Raw genomic sequence first — 17,601 nt, 5'->3', positions numbered from 1 at the left:
ACCTCCAGGGAGTCAGGGATTCATTGAGTAAGGTCACATACTACACCATGCACCTACTATCATATTTTATTCTTGAATTCATTCACACTGCTTGCACTCCAATCACACACCACACTCTGAGAAAAAATTCTAATTCTGCTTCCAAGGATGGCATCTTGTCCTTTATCCACCCTCCATAAATTGAAAAATTCCATCATTTGAAATCCTGTATGACCCTTTCAGAAGTTTGTAAGTCTGCAAACAGTCTACAAATTCTCAGTCTGTCTTCATAATCAGTATTCCATAATCCTGATACCATTTCTAACACTCTTCTTTGCATTCTCTCCAATAAATCAGAATCACAGTGGATACGAGGAGACCAGACCTGCACACAATAGTCCGAGTAAGGTCTTATCAAGGCCTTGTAAAGAGGCAAAATGACATCCTTATCTTTACGTGTGAACGTTCGTTTCAGCATTGCAGTTATCTTTTGAGTTGTATTTGCAATCTTTGTTATGGGCCTCCCTAAACTTCAACTTCCTTTCTATTAACACTCAAAGATCCCTAGCCTCATCAGTTTCTTCAAGCATAATCTCACCAATATGATACGACATTGGATATCTAATCATGCTGAAGTGAATGACTTTACATTTACTGACATTCGTTTTCCCATGCCCACAATCATGCATATCAGCAACATTCCTGATTATCCTAGCTATCTTGCATCATCAGCAAATAGCTGTATGTTGCTTGTTAAATCCTTCCCTATATCATTAATGTACAGATTGATTAACAGTGGATCAAGCACTGATCCTTGTGGTACACCACTTGTTACCTTAAACTTTGCAGACTCAGATCCTCTGTATACCACTTTCCGATATCTGTCAGTCAGCCATCCTCTTATCTATGTTAATATTCTATAACCCAAACCCATATTCTCCAATTTATGCAACAGTCTGCTGTGTGTATTCTGTCGAAAGCCTTAGCAAAATCCAAAAGTATCATGGTGTATCCATTCCCTTGCCTAGTTCAATTCTAACCTAACCTAACCTTCCCTGAGTAAACCCATGTTGTTCATTGCAAACTAGAGATTCACTGTCAACCAGTTTTAGAATGCAAGCCCTAGCCAATTTTTCCAAAATCTTCACCACCACTCATGAGATACTAATTGGTCAATAGTTTGATACATCAGTCTGCACCACCCTTGTGCAATGGAATTACCATACATTCTTTCCATTCCTGCAGAATCTTACATGTTCTGAGACTCATATTAAACAACCTAGTCAAAGGAATAGCCAGTTCAGCTGAACACTCTTTTAGCACACATGCTGATATCTCATCAGTCCCTATTGCTGAATTCTTATTCAGTTTTTGCAACAGCTCTAATACCTTGTCCTCATTCCTTCCACATCATCCTTTTCTTACAAATCTCTTTCGTAATAAGATTACACATCCATTTGACTCCTACCTTATTTATTCAATGAACTCTCGAGACACACTCTGATATCGCATCATTTAAGCATTGTTTAAATGCTTTCCATGCACTACCAATATTCTTACCATCCATCAACTGATCCTATTCCGCTGAACTTAGTATACTCCTCAGTTGGTCATAATATCCTGCTTTGTAGTTCAGCATGTAACCTTTTCTTAATGGAACAATCATAAACTTAATCACTTTCCAAGTGAGTACCACATGATCACTGTCACCGATCAGAGGCAGAATAGTTACATCTTTAACAGAAATGCCCTCTGACACTATAATCAAATCTAACATGCATTGACCTCGAGTTCCTTCTGTCACATGCTGTTTGAGGAAGTTGTCCTGCAAAAAAAATCAATAAATGCAGATTTATTCTTCTCATGAGATTCTACTTCTACACAATCAATATTTGGATAATTAAAGTCTCCCATTATGATTACTCTTTTCATGCTCATCTTTTCTATTTGGTGATGCATTTGTTCATCACTAGCAAATGATCCACGAGGTCTGTAACAACACCCCACTATGTAATTGATCTTGTTAAATTCTACCTGACACCAGATGACTTCAAACTCACTGCCACATGAAATACTGTTAGCAGTAGTAGTAGTATTACTACTACAGTTATAGGTCTCAACTCTAACTGGATTCAAGTCATCCAATGTCATTAGCAGCATGCCCCCCCCCCCCCCTCCTCTCCTATCCTCTCTATCCTTCCTAAAAATAGTGTACCTTTTACACTCATTAGTATGTCTGATTCTGATAGCCAGATTTCACTAATGCCTACAGTCCCAACATGTTGACTAAGGCAACAAACTCTACCCCCTTTTTTTCTGATACTCGTAGCATTCATGTACAGAATAATAATCTACCTGCATATTCTTTTGTATGCTCTTGTCTGTAGTCTGCATGACAGTTGGACAACTTGCATATCTCTATTCTTCTCTAGTGTCTTATACATGTAGACATCTTTACACACGTTTGATGGGTCTGAACCGGAAGAACACAAAGTCAAAATCGTTTTCTCCTCGTCAACATTTCCATGACAAAGCCCATTCCCATCATTAACACAGTTATATAACATTGTCACTCTTACACATTCTCACCATTCCTCCCTTTATAATTTAGGTAGATTGATTCAGTCAGAAGTACCTTAGACTATACTATAATATTGGATTTAGTTCAGGCTACTATGACAGCACCACATGATTAAATTTATGTTACAACTAATTTGGAAGAAAATTGTTGATAGGAGATTAGTGGTAATGTAAACTTAATCATGTAGTGGTGTTATAGTAACCTGATCATCTCTTGAAGGTTTAAGAAATTGAATATGATGATGATGATGACTATTTATTAATACCTTCTATACTGCTGTAATATTTGATATAATGGAATATGATCTTTACTGTCCTTGCACCAATAAACCATAAATCAACAACCAACCAACCAACCAAATAGATTTAGAATTGATATTGCAGTAATATCCTCAGATGCTATACTGAAATCTAATATCTTGTGTGCTTTCTGTTAGAAGAATCTAAGATGGCTATCTTGGAACTCAAGAATTTCATTATCGTTGCTCTCATAATACCATCTGTTCGTTCCATTCTATTTTCATAACTAAATCATTTATAACAATTACCCTCTATATTTTTAGATCTATAATGACATCCCTGTTTACTGCTACCATACATTATACAGCTGTGGAACCACTGCAACTCTTCTCCTTCTCCACTGCCACTTTGAGCAGGTATAATTGCATCAACATCATCCAACCACATTTTACTTAAACCAGTAATTTTCAGGAGAACTAATTCAATTAGTACCACTCATATGTTATTCCTTGTACTCATATTATTTGCTATATGATCACAGCAAACTTATCTTTGAGGCTATAATTAGTACATGCTATGCTACTTCTCAGCTATGTCTTTTCCTTTAGCTTTCTTTCCTTAAAGATAGTTCTTCAAAAATTATAGGAATATATAAAGGGGATCTGTATTTAAGTTTTTGTACATGTGGACAAAATATATAATAAGATGAAAGAAAAAGTTATTCCAGTTGCCTCATTTATAATGGTGAGAAACATGTGACTTCAGTCAGAATAATCTATGGCCTATATTTAAGTTGTAAGGTCAGCAATCAGAATTGAAGGTGAGTGGTGGTGGTGATGGTACAGGGAGCTATGTTGATGTAAAATGAGGTGCAAGACAAAGGTGCATGCTATTTCCACTGTTAAATAAAGTTGAATGATCTTATAGATTACATTTTTAAGTAACACTAAACCTGATTTCAAGATTAGATTATTAAACTTATCTCTCCTCTACTTTATGCAGATGAAGTCCACCACAAGTCTTCAGAACTGTGTAAGTGAATATAAACTGCTCTAACAAATTACGCATCAAAATCAACAAAAAAGTATGAAAATACTTTTTGTTAATTTTGATGCAGGAAAAAGGTTGGTGTATCCTCAATGAAAAAGAAGTAAAATATTTCATTTAGGAAAATTTTTATTGAAGATGGCAAATTAAATATGGTAATAGATAAGAGGTTAGGCTAAGTTGGTATGGTGAAAAATCAGTGGAGTAAATTTATATGAAAAAAGAGAAAGTTGGCCAGCACATTAAATTTGCAATATTATTACAAACTAATTCAACTAATGGATGTGAGAGTTTGACTTTTTATTAATACCTTGTGTACTGCTCACCCCTGTTATGTTGATCTGGTAGCAGTGACCGAAACAAAAAAGACAAAAACTGGTGAGAACTTTCTGAGCAATAAATACAAAATGTTATATTCAGGCAATGACAATTGCCTGAATATAACATTTTGTATTTATCAAGGAAATCAAGGAAAAGAAGGAGTAGCCATAGTATTCAACACTAAATATGAAGCTAATCTTCTTGAATGGCAGGCAGTCTCAATTAGAGTGATGTGGGGAAATATCAGAATGGGGAACTGGACAATAAGACTTATTTGTGCCTATGGTCCCACAGAAGTGGAGGAATTTTTTGAGGCTTTAGAGAAAGCAACTGACACAATGAAAAAGGAAAAGTTCGTCCTTGTTGGGGATCTAAATAGCAGAGTAGGAAATGATTGTAAGACATACAAAAATATTTTGGGAAAATTTGGAGAAAAGAGCAAAGCTAATAATAATGGCAAATACCTGTTGGATTTCTGCTCAGGACATGGACTGGTTATTACTAATACAATGTTCCAACATGAAAATGTACACAAATTCACATGGGGAGAAGAGGCAAGGAATAAGAAAGTCTCATTGACTATGTTATTGTTGATAGTGATGTTTTCTCCCTGGCGCAGGACACCAGAGTGTACAGAGGATTTGAAATTGAGAGTGATCACTATTTAGCAGGATAAAATTGAATTTCATATTGAAAAAAAATAACATATAAGAAAGTTTTAAAGCAAATTAAAGTTGAGCAGCTCTCAGATGTGAACTGTAGACCAAAATATGCAAAGATTATTGAAGAAAAAATGAAAGAGTTTGAGAACAGGAACCAAACCTTGGAGATTCAGTGACAAGCCTTGAAGAAAACCCTGATTGATTCAGAGAGAGGCATGTGGTGAGGTGTGCAAGGAGAGAAAAATCAGATCTCCATGGTGGACACAGGAAGTTAAAGAGGCAGTGAAGGAAAAGAAGAAAGCATATCAAAAGTTCCTGGCAAATAAGTCAGCTTGTGTTCTTAGAGAATACAGAGACAACTGTAAGAAAGCTAAACAGTGTGTAAAACTAGCTAAACGAAAGTCATGGGAGGACTTTGGCAAAGACATAGAAAATAAATATCAAGAAGGTGGCAAGTATTTTGGAGGTTGTCGAAGAAGCTCAGAAATGGAGGAAAGAGTGCAGTGCTGTAAAAAGAATTAGAGATGATAAAGGTGACATGAAACAGGAGAAAAAGATATCCTTGAAGTATGGAGTAATTACTTTGAAAAACTGCTAAATGAAACAAGCAATGATGACTGCACAGTGGTAAAAAACACTGACCAGGCATGAAGTCAAGAATACATATCCATCCTTGAAGTAGAAAAAGACATCAAAAGCCTGAAATGTGGAAAGGCAGCAGGAGTAGATGATATTTGACCAGAAATGCTCAAGTATGGAAATATGAAAGTCGTACTGTGGCTGCATTGTATAGTTCAGAAGGTTTGGACAGAGAGACGAATTCCAGATGATTGGAGTTGAACTCTCATAGTACCCATATATAAAAAGAGAAATAAAACTGAATGTGAGAATTAAGAGGCATTTCATTACTTAGTGTTCCTAGTAAGATATATGCAAGTATACCTGAGAAAAGGTTGAGAAGGATTGTGGAAGAGAAGCTTGATGAAGAACAATCTGGATTCAGGCCAAATAGAGGCTGTCAGGATCAGATTTTCACTTTACGACTGATAGTTAAGAAATCATGGAAATATAATAAAGATCTGTATTTAAGTTTCATAGATCTGGAAAAGGCATATGCCAATGTGCGAAGAGAGAAAAGCTATTCCAATCTCTACAGTTATATGGTGTTACGTCGTGATTTTTCTTTAAATCAATGTTATTATTATTCCCTCTTATGCCAACTAAGAATGAGATTTTCAGTCTATCTCTCTGGGGCCATCTCCTTTTCGAGCTCTGTATAAATTTGTTTGTTCCAATTGCGCCAATCATTGTCCTAGGACAGAAGAATTCTTGCTCAGAGAAACTTTCCCAGAATTCTAATACCTACCTAAATTCGTTAAATATATATAGCGTCTGTAGAGATCTCAGTTTGCAATCATGGCCCTATCCTTTCTAATTATCCTTTACCTTCCCCTTATACATAGTTTCAAACTTTTATGAGTGGTAAATTAGTCTCATGCTCAAGCAAATCTCAGGCTTACATAATAAAACATCTTTATTAAAGATCTAATGAGTTTACAATTAGGTTTAAACATATCAAAAGCTTAACACAATAACTATACTAAATCAACTGACAATCATAAATGAACACTCTAGTTAATGAACATGTAACTCATATCCTCTGGTCAATTAAAACACACCTAGCGTGGGAAAATACAAGTTTACAATTTTAACTTCAAATGCTAACACAGACCTCCACTACATTAATTAGGTCTCAAACAAGAATTTAAGTCCTCCAATTACCAGTCCATGGAGCTAAGTTACAATGCATATAAGTTATTCAAAAAGTTCTCTAGGCAATTGTCCATTTTTCTTCCAACTAGAAATTGATTCACCCTTTTCTGCTAATCATCATCATCATCACGAATCATGGGCTCACTGCCCGTTGATGTCTGATGCCTGTTTCACTATCTTCTTCCACCTTTCTTTTCTTCTTCTGATAGAGCTCTTCATTGGTGATTTTCTGTACCCATCCTATTCTTAGAATCTTCCTGTAACAAGTTCTTTCAAATGACAAAATTCTTTTTCTTGATTCCTTATTTATTACCCACGTTTCAGATCCGTACAGTACACCGCTGAAGATGCATGTTTCCAATACTCTTAGTTTTGTTTGCAGATTGATCACTTTACTTTTCCAGATGTTATCCATGGCCTACAGATTTGTTCTTCCCTTTGCAATCCTGATTTTTTTTTTTTTTTACAGTCCAAGTCATATGTCAGTTTACTTCCCAAATATGTGAATTGTTCTACATTTTCTATATCAGTTCCATCCACTTGTATCTTTTGTTTCATGTTCTTCTCACCAAATACCATTGTCTTTGTTTTTTCAAAGTTCATAACAAGTCCAAATCTCTCCCCTTCCTCATTTAACAGTTTCAATGTTTTTTGTAGTTCTCTTTCGTCTTCTTCAATAATAACAATGTCATCTGCAAATCTCAGATTGTTAATTCTCATTCCGTGTACAGATATTCCTTTGGCATCTTCTTTCATTTTATCCATTGCTCTTTCTAGATGTGCGATGAAAATGCTTGGTGATATTGGATCTCCCTGTCTAGTACCTCTGCTTGTTTTAAACCATTTCCCCAAATCATCACCTATTCTAACTGCTGCAACTGCATTCTGGTAAACATCTTTTAATATAGTTATTAGTTTTTTATCAATTCCATAGGATTGCAGAACTGCTAATGTCACTTTCTGGTCAATACTGTCAAATGCTTTCTGAAAGTCAACAAAGCAAGTATATATGTTTTTGTTTTTTCTCCTAGCTTTCTCTGCTATTAACCTCATTGTCAAAATCTGTTGAATTGTAGTTCTATCCTTCCTAATCCTGCTTGCTCGTCTGCAAGGTATGCTTCCAATTGTGTTCTCAATCTTTCTGTCAATATGATCATCATCACCTTACCAAGGTGACTTGTCAAAGCAATTGTTCTATAATTTTTATGTTCTAGCTTATTTCCTTTCTTGTATAATGTTACTAATATTGATTTCACCCACTCCTCTGCCATTTTCCCTTCTGTCCATACCATATTGCATAGTTGGTGCATTTCTGTAACCATACTTTCACCACCATATTTAATCATTTCTCCAGTAATGTTATCGTTACCAGGACGCTTGTTGTGTTTTAGCCGTCCTATTGCTTTTTCTACCTCTCCTCTTAAAGTGTCCATATCATGCTCATTACCTGGTGGTGATATCTGCTTCAATTCTTCAGTGAGTTTCCCAATGCTATCTGAATCTAGTTTTTCTTCATATAACTCACTACGGTATCTTGTCCACCGCTGTACAATTTTTTCTTTATTCATCAATACTTTGCCCTTTTCATCTTTAATTGTGGTCTGTTTTGGTTGCAACTTTCTATTAATGGTTCTGATCGTTTTGTATACCTCCCTTGTTTTATGCTCTCCATAGTACTGTTCTATATTGTTGCATTGGGCTTCTAACCATCTCATTTTATCCATTCTGACTGCTTTTTTCACCTCATTACACTTTCTTTTATATTGCTCTTCTATTTGTTCTGATGTATTCCTTCTTATCTTCAACATTCTTTTCTTCTGTACTAACTTCAGTGTTTCTTGTGTAATCCATTTCTTCTTGATCTTCTCTTCTTCTGGTACCTGTTTCTTCAACTGCATCTTCTATCGCCTTCATTACTCTTTTCACTCTTAAATTTGAGTTTTTTTCTTTCTCCACACTTTTAAGTTTCTCTGCTAACACTGTTCTGTACCTTCTTCCTATTTCTGCTTCACTTATTCGTGCTGTATCTCTTCTATTCTGATGTTGGGGTTTATATTTCTTTTTCAATTTCATCTTGATGTTTGCAATCACTAAACTATGGTCCGAGTCTATATCCGTTCCTTGAAAAGTTCGACATTGCTGTACTGATGTTATCCATCTTCTTTTAATCATAATCATATCAATCATGTTTTTGGTTTTCCCATCATTTGATCGCCACGTCCATTTTCTACATTCCTTTTGTTGGAATCTTGTGTTACAGATCATCATCTAATGCTAATTGTTAATAAAAATAAGAAAATTCTGTACATTACCACTGCTGCATGAGGTTACTATGTCCCCTTTTTCCGTCTTTACTGTTAGATACTTTACTGCTTTAGTGGGTTGTGTCGACGTGGAGGTCACTTCCACCTGGACGCAACCTTTGTCACTTCGTTCGTCACGTACAACATTTTCTGCACTCTGCTGGGCAACATTCGTATCACTGGTCACTATCATCTGACTGCCCGTCTCCCTGGAGGAACTTTCCGTTGTCTCATTCCGGAAGCACTTCTACCGATGGCCCAAGTCGGTGGATGCTGTCATCTCACGTACAGCTCGCCCAATGCTCGCCAGTCAGCAACGGGGAGAAACTTGCCGTCTGATGCCATTGAATTCCCTTCCGCTGGTCAGCATCGTGGGTCCAAATGAAAACAGTAACAGAAAAAATGGGGCTCGAAACCTGCGCAAACCCATATTTATTATCCCTCTTGCTGTGCCCTCTTTTTGTTGCAGAAGTTTTCTCATGGTGCCTTCCTATTAGTCACCATTCTTCTCAAGAGCGCTCTTTCCGGGGAACACTACTTCAATTCGCTTTCCAAATGCCTTTGCTTTGGGCGTTACGCTTATCGTTGGTAACTCATACACAACCTTTGGACCATTGTTATCATTGATATACATTTTGCATAGAGTATTTTTTTCTTACTAGTGTTTTCCAACAACATTTCTATCTAGATTCTAGACAGACAAATTCCTCCTTTTTTTTGTACTTCATTTTAAGGTAATTCAATTATGTTCTCTATTAACAATTTGTATTCTTGTTAAATCTTGAATGAATGATCCTTTTAATGAAAAGGTCCTTATTCAAGATCTAACAAAGGCCCTCTCTTTTACTAAACAAAATTTTTCCTAAAATTTTTTTTTAAAGTTTTTCCTCACTTCTCTGGAGATGACTCTTCCACTTTGCTTAGATCTTAATTCAAACTCATGCTTAGGCCAGAATCCATTTTCTGGATGTTCAGTGATTACTCGGCATGTGCAAACAGCATTGTTATACTTATCTTGCTTTTCTCGAGACATATACTTGTCACTTGCTATTCTGCTGTAGAGTCTCTTAGTCCTATCTTTTATGCTGATGTGGTTAATTTCTATTGTCCCTTTGTAGGCGGTATTTTGTCCCTCACTTGTGATTTCATTACTCTCTGGCACCTTAATTTCATCAGTGTTGCCAGCATCTGCATTTTCTCCTTCCTTTGATAAGGAAGTTTCATCTGATCCCAATTGAGTGCTAGCCATATGGCTCTCGCATTCTTTAGTTCAGTTCTGCATCATTCATCCACTGAGACTTGTTCAGAGGGATGCTTCCTTTTTCCTGAGCTTGTGATTTTTGACCTGCTACAGTAAATCTCCTCCTTCCAAGGAAACAAACTTCCTCTCTCGAATAGTTGCATGAGAATCCCTACTTTCTTAAAAAATCCTCTCCTAGAATCAACCTTAGATGAGGGAGAGAGTTTCTGGGTAAGACTATGAAGTTATGCCACACCTCTCTATGAACGATATTAGTTATCCTATCTTCGTGAAGGGAGAAATTCTCTTGATCCTTTGGAAAGCCTGACGTCAATTGACTGAGAACCGTGTCAAGATGCTCCATGACCGGCTGATGCAACTTCTCTATTTCTTTTCTTGTCTGACTAAGGAGCGAACCTCGCTAAAATCATAGGCACTAGCAGCAACACTACATACTAATTCGGTCTTGTTCCCCTCAATTCCTCTCTGCACCTTCTGTTTCTCTTTTCTTTCTAAGCCCTCCTTCCCTGGATTGCGATCCTTAGCAGTGTCTTTACCCTCCCTAATTACATTAACTGGTCCAACAGTGCCTGCGGGACAAATATCCCCAAGCAGCTGCTCTCTTTCCTTTACTGCTTCGTAACAACTTTCCAAGCTGGTTATGCCCTTCCCAAAAGCTGTCTCTCTCTCTCAGTTCCTGCCTTAAACCTATTGTGAAGTGCTGAAATACAACCCAATTAAATGATGCTTTTCCTCATCAGACACACTCACAGTACTTACAAGAGTGAGCAGCCTGTTATGAAAGTCAGACACGCTCTGCTTTTCTTTTTTCACCATTCTTTGAAGTTTCCATAGGTTAGGTCCTACATTTTTCACCTTTGAAAATTGGGAAATGAGGATTTCCTTAAACCTTTGGTAATTCAAAGTTTCTTTCAGGATTGTTGAAGAGTAAAGGAAACTTTTTGCTCTTCCAACTAGCTTACTGCGAAGCAGAATAAGTAGCTGGAAGTCACTTCATCACCCAATCTTTCTAAGCTCTTCTATATATTCAAAAAATGTTCTCACATCATCAGTGTCCTCTCCGGAAAACTGAGGAAAATCTTCTGGGGGTTTATAGTCCTAAAGAATTTCAAGTCGTTTAGCTCAGAGCTTGATGGAAGAGACATACTTGTACTTCAGCTCACAGTGATGTACAAAGGTTATTTTTCAAATTTCTTTTCTAAAATCTCCTGATTGCTGTGCATAAGACCAAGACAAACTCACTGTGATTGATCCAATATTCTCAATTAATGGAACAAACACATCGGCTGCACCATTGTTACGTCGTGATTTTTCTTTAAATCTATGTTATTATTATCCCCTCTTGTGCCAACTAAGAATGAGATCTCCAGTCTATTCTCTCTGGGGCTGTCTCCTTTTCGAACACTGACAAATTTGTTTGTTCCAGCTGCGCCAGTCAGTACTAGGACAGAAGAATTCTTTCTCAGAGAAACTTTCCCAGAGTTCTAACAGCTACATAAATTCATTAAATATATATAACGTCTGTAGAGATCTCAGTTTGCAGTCATGGCCCTGTCCTTTCTAATTATTCTTTACCTTCCCCTTATGCATAGGTTCAGACTTTTATGAGTGGTAAATTAGTCTCATGCTCAAGCAAAACTCAGGCTCGCTTAGTAAAACATGTTTACTAAAGATCTAACGAGTTTACAATTAGGTTTAAACATATCAAAAGCTTAACACAATACCTATACTAAATCACGACAATCATAAATGAACACTCTAGTTAATGAATGTATAACTCATATCCTCTGGTCAATTAAAACACACGTAGCATGGGAAAATACAAGTTTACAATTTTAACTTCAAATGCTAACACCACAGACCCCACCACATTAATTAGGTCTCACACAAGAATTTAAGTCCTCTGATTACCAGTCCAATGGATCTAAGTTACAATGCACATAAGTCATTCAAAAAGTTCTCTAGGCAATGATCCGTTTTTCTTCCAACTAGAAATTAATTCGCCCTTTTCCTCTAATGCTAATTGTTAATGAAAATAAGAAAATTCTGTACATTACCACTGCCGCATGAGGTTACCGTGTCCCCTTTTTCCATCCTTTACTGTTAGATACTTTACTGCTTCAGTGGGTTGCGTCCACGTGGAGGTCACTTCGTTCGTCACGTACAACCATTTTCTGCACTCTGCTGGGCAACGCTCGTCATGCTGGTTAGTATCGTCTGACTGCCCATCTCCCTGGAGGAACTTTCCGTTGTCTCATTCTGGAAGCACTTCTACCGATGGCCCGAGTCGGTGGATGCAGTCATCTCGCGTACAGCTTGCCCGATACTCACCATTCAGCAATGGGGAGAAACTTGCCGTCCAATGCCGTAGAATTCCCTTCCACTGGTCACCATCATGGGCCCGAATGAAAACAGGAACAGAAAAACTCGGCCTCGAAACCCGCACGAGCCTGTGTTTATTATCCCTCTTGCTGTGTCCTCTTTTCATTGCAGAAGTTTTCTCACAGCGACATCCTATTAGTCCTTAAGTTGTTTAGTCACAGCTCTTCTCCTCAAGAGTGCTCTTTTCGGAGAACGCGAGTTCAATTCGCTTTCCACGAATGCCTTCACTTTAGACATTACGCTTATTGTGGGTAACTCACACGCAACCTTTGGACCATTGTTTGCATTGACATACATTTTGCATAGAGTATTTTTTTCTGACTAGTGTTTTCCAACAACAATATTTCTATCTAGACAGACAAATTCCTCCTTTTTTTTGTACTTCATTTTAAGGTATTTCAATTATGTTCTCTATTAACAATTTGTTTCTTTACTAACAATACTAGTATTTCTTGGTTATTATTATATTCTTGTTAAATCTTGAATCAATGATCCTTTTGATGAAAAGGTCCTTATTCAAGATCTAACAATGGTGTTAATGGGGCATTGCATCAAGCAATACTTAGTCTTTATTTGAGTTGTAAGTTAGCAGTTAGAATTGAAGGAAATACAGGAAGATGGTTTAATGTTAAATCTGGTGTCAGACAAGTATGTACATTATCCCCTTTCTTATTCATTATCTATATGGATCACATTATGAAGGAAAGTGGTATTAAACCTGATATCAAAATTGGAGGTGTTAATCTCAGCTCTTTGCTTTATGCAGATGATGTTATACTTCTAAATAAATCCGCTACAAGTCTGCGAGATTCCCTGACTAAATTGAATAACTGTTGTAATAGATATGGTATGAAGGTCAGTATTAAAAAGACAAAGACAATGAAAATAGCAGAAACATTGAAAATATCAACTGCATTGTGAATGGAGAACTTATAGAACTAGTAAATCATTTTAGCTACTTAGGCATGATTTTTAGTGAAGATGGTAAGTTAAATATGGAAATAGCCAACAGAATCAACAAAGCTGGTATGGTAGGAAGTCAACTGAATAAATTTATATGGAATAAGAGAGAAATTAGTCGGAACACTAAATTAGCTGTATACAAGACAGTGTGTAAACCAATTTAAATTTATGGATCTGAGAGCTGGGTTAGAAGTAAAACACTTGACCAAGGACTAGAGACTGCAGATATGAGATTCCTGAGAAAGATTAGGGGCATGAACAGATGACGTCAATGGCAATATCATATTAAAAATAAGGATATTAGGAAAGAACTTGATATTGTCAGCATTCACTAATGCATTAGGAGAGTTAATCTCGGGTGGTTTGGTCACTTAAACAGAATGGGCGAGGAAAGATTAGTAAAACAAGTGTTCTCTGCCTGTTTGGCAGGAAAACAACCCAGAGGAAAGTCAAGATATAGGTGAATTGATACGGTACAAAGTGAGTTAGACGATAAAAATATAAGATCTGATAATGTTGGATGCTTGACAAGTAACAGACTGATTTGGTGGAAAATTGCAGAGAGGAAGTTAGTAATGATGTAAATTTTTTATGTAGTACTATCATATCCTGCACACCCCTTGAGGGTACATTGCAGGAATTTGATGATGATATTGATTCTGTATTGCTTAGTTTCACACTAGAAACTAAGCAGTAGTTTGGAAGTTTTTTCCCCCACTTGGTTAGACTATAATAAATTTAGTTTAATCCTTTATCCAAGTGTAAGCAAACAAAGTTTGCACCTGAATGTATCTTCAGGACTGAGGCAACTCGTGGTAAAGGTGGACCAAGCTCTTATCACTCTTTGTCTCAGTATCTCCCATAATGCAAAGCACACCTCCTTGTGGACATGTGTAATGCTTTGCATTAAGGGAAGGATCACTACCTAGACCGGTTTTGACTTTTATTGAGGTCTCGTCAGTGGAAGCCAGACCCAGAAGTGGTGATACTAAGGCAGAACAATGGAAAGTCATATTTACCTATATGAGTTGCCAAAAGGTGTACCACTTTATTTAAATTAGTCTGGATTTTGAGAAAGATGTTGGAAGTTTTTTTTTTTTTCCCCATTTGGTTATACTATAATAAATTTAAAAAAATAAAGGATTAAACTAAATTTATTATATTGAAAGTTTATTTTTCACTAGGTTAGTCTATAATAAATTTAGTTTAATCCTTTATCCCAGTGAGAGTAAACAAAGTTTGTTCCTGAAAATATCTTCTGGACTGAATATAGTGTTGTACTATCTTACCTGGGTAAGTAGTGCAACTCGTAGCAAAGGTGGAGCAAGAAACCAACACTCCTATCCCTTAATGCATGACAGTATACATATCCACAAGGAGATGTGTTTTGCATTATGGGAGATACTGGGATAGGAGTGTTGGTAGCTTGCTCCACCTTTGCTATGAGTTGCCTGGTGTTGTACTACTTACCCAGGTAAGATAGTATAACACTATATTCAGTTCTGAAGATATTTTCAGGTGCAAACTTTGTTTGCTCTCACTGTGATAAAGGATTAAACTATTAAATTTATTATAGTCTAACCAAGCAGAAAAAAAACTTCCTACATCTTTCTCTAAATCCAGAGTAATTTAATAATAAGGTGGTACACCTTTTGGCAACTGGTATCAGTAAATATCACTTCTCCATTGCTTCTGTCTTAGTATCACTACTTCTGTATCTGGCTCCCACTGACAAGTCCTCAATAAAGGTCGAAACCGGTGTGGGTAGTTACCCTTCCCTTAATGCATAGAATTATACATGTCCACAAGGAGATGTGCTTTGCATTATGGTAGGTACTGAGACAAGGAGTGATGAGAGCTTGCTCTACCTTACCACGAATTGTCTCAGTCCTGAAGATACGTTCAGGCGTAACCTTTGTTTGCTTACACTTGGATAAAAGGTTAAACTAAATTTATTATAAGCAGTAGTTTCTAGTGTGGGAGTGGCAATAATCACTGACGTGACACTTACGTTATGCTCATGAATGTATCATGCTAAAACTTTGAGCAGACAGAAGCATCAAAAATTCCAGTTAAATGCAAAATGCTTTACTGCATTTTATTTATTTTGGTAATACCACCTTTTCTACTGCCACCTTTGTATTGCTTATTAAATTTCTGCATGCTGCATAACTTAGAAATATTGACTATTTTTATATATGTTAGGTAACAGAAGAAGAATATATAATGGAAGTGGATCGAGTTCCCAATAAAGTTCAGTATACTCAGGTTACTATACTCCAGCGTCCAGTAGATGAACAGTACTTTGGAAGACTATTTTTAGGCAGAGATGGCCAGCAGAATGGAACAAGTTGTTAGTAAGTGATATTTTTGCATATTTATTCGTAAATAATTTACACAGTTATTTCTTATTTACGTCATCTTTTTTTTAGTGGTATGAATAACATTATGTTGCAACTGTCTCTGTAACTGTGAATTCAACAGATGAAAAAATCATGTAGCTAAGTAAGTTCACAGCATGCTGAGAAAAACCAAATTTCAGTTGCTAAGCTAAAAATGCTAGAAATAAACAACATATTTCTGTATCACAGGATCATTCAGTTCAAAATATTCTGAACAGAGGTTATTGTTAATTCTTATAATTTTAGATAATTTCAGAATATGTGATATTCTGATAACTTCAGAGTCCTGTCAAATGTCAGCTCCATCTGGGAAGTTGACTATTATATATCTACTGCACATTATGGATCTCTACATGAGATCCATAATGTGCAGTAGAAAGATAAGATGGTGAGGTGCTAATCTCTTCTATCTTGCTGTCGTCTGTAGTTTAATAATATATTACTTATGTATAATTACTTATAATAAATACTTTTGCTTAAACTGGCCTCGTCAACACACACCTGCAATTCTATCCTGTGTCTGTAGATTTTGTGTGTGTTTGTGGGACCAGTTTGCCTATTTTGAGGTATGAAAAATCCTAGTTAAAAAAAACCTTTAAAGTGGCCTGAACTACTGATAAGGTAAAAGTAAGTTTTTACTCTGGCTAATATGATTAGTTGGTGTATAAGATGAAAAGCTTTAGTAATAGGAAATATTATTAAACAGGCTCTTCAAGGAGGAGTCTAAGGACTCAGACTTTGCAAAGAGCATAGAGAAGTTTTTCAGTAATGGCAGACATTTGTTTGTGGTGCGACGAAATTTCTTTTCTACTTGATAATTATTTCATTGCATTCAGTATGAAAAACATATACAGGTATTTTAATTCCAGTTGCATTGAAAAGTATTTACACCTTGCTGATTCTTCATGCTCCTAAATGATAGGCCATTTCCACTGATGACATAGCCATGAGGTGCAGCTAGGCTTAATGGCCTTGCTAGTCAACGACCAATAGCGAAACTAAAGCACTGCCTGTTCTGCTTACAGTAAAATATTGTTTTAACATAATTTTATCATCATACTGATTTTTTTATACATCTTTTATTTCAGTTTCAATTATCTAAACTAACAATAATAGTTTATGTAAACGAAATCATGTTAAGATATGTAAATATCTTAACAATACAATATTTTCTCATTATTCATTCAACAGGTAAATATCTAATTAGGAAAATGTCACCTATACATAGCACCCTCTTACTACTTTCTGCGATCATTTCCCGCCTGCTACTTTCTTCGTCCACAGTAACTTCGGCACATTGCGAGAGCATAGCAGCGTCTTCCGGGAAATGAATGTGCATCGATTTCCGAGTTTGCCAATGCCTCAGGCCCACCCGTGACCTTTGGACTAATGTTTACATCTAATTTACCTATTCATTGTATACATGATGCATTTCATATAATACTAATTTATACACGAAGTTCTTTACGTGGTATTACAATTCTACTAAAAGGAGGTAATTCTATTTCTATTTACAGTTAGTACTTTATTTCTTTTACTCGAGTACAAGTTTTTTCTCTCAGCTGATTTTTCTGACTCTGACTTGTTACATCCTGAACGAAGCACTTTATTAAAGAAACAATGCATTCAGGATTTAACAAGTCAGAGTCAGAAAAATCAGCTGAGAGAAAAAACTTGTACTCGAGTAA

At 36.3% G+C, this 17,601-nt stretch overlaps 1 protein-coding gene across 7 annotated transcripts in view; it reads left to right on the top strand.

The window, feature by feature from the left end:
* Spt20 (transcription factor Spt20 homolog) overlaps positions 1 to 17,601 on the top strand; it is a 444,696-nt gene that overhangs the window by 225,674 nt on the left and 201,421 nt on the right. For all 7 annotated transcript variants that reach the window (XM_090405995.1, XM_090405992.1, XM_090405994.1 and 4 more), the window contains exon 13: positions 15,717 to 15,868. In XM_090405995.1, coding sequence (XP_090262121.1) covers positions 15,717 to 15,868 — 152 coding nt within the window. The remainder of the gene's footprint in view (positions 1 to 15,716; positions 15,869 to 17,601) is intronic.

The sequence above is a fragment of the Typopeltis vanoorti genome, chromosome 16 (genome assembly GCF_054136105.1).
Source record: "Typopeltis vanoorti isolate ZY-2024b chromosome 16, IOZ_Tvanoo_1.0, whole genome shotgun sequence".
NCBI classification, from domain to species: Eukaryota; Metazoa; Arthropoda; class Arachnida; order Uropygi; family Thelyphonidae; genus Typopeltis; species Typopeltis vanoorti.
Note: the sequence above shows the minus strand (reverse complement) of the source record. Positions and strands in the feature narration are given on the sequence as shown.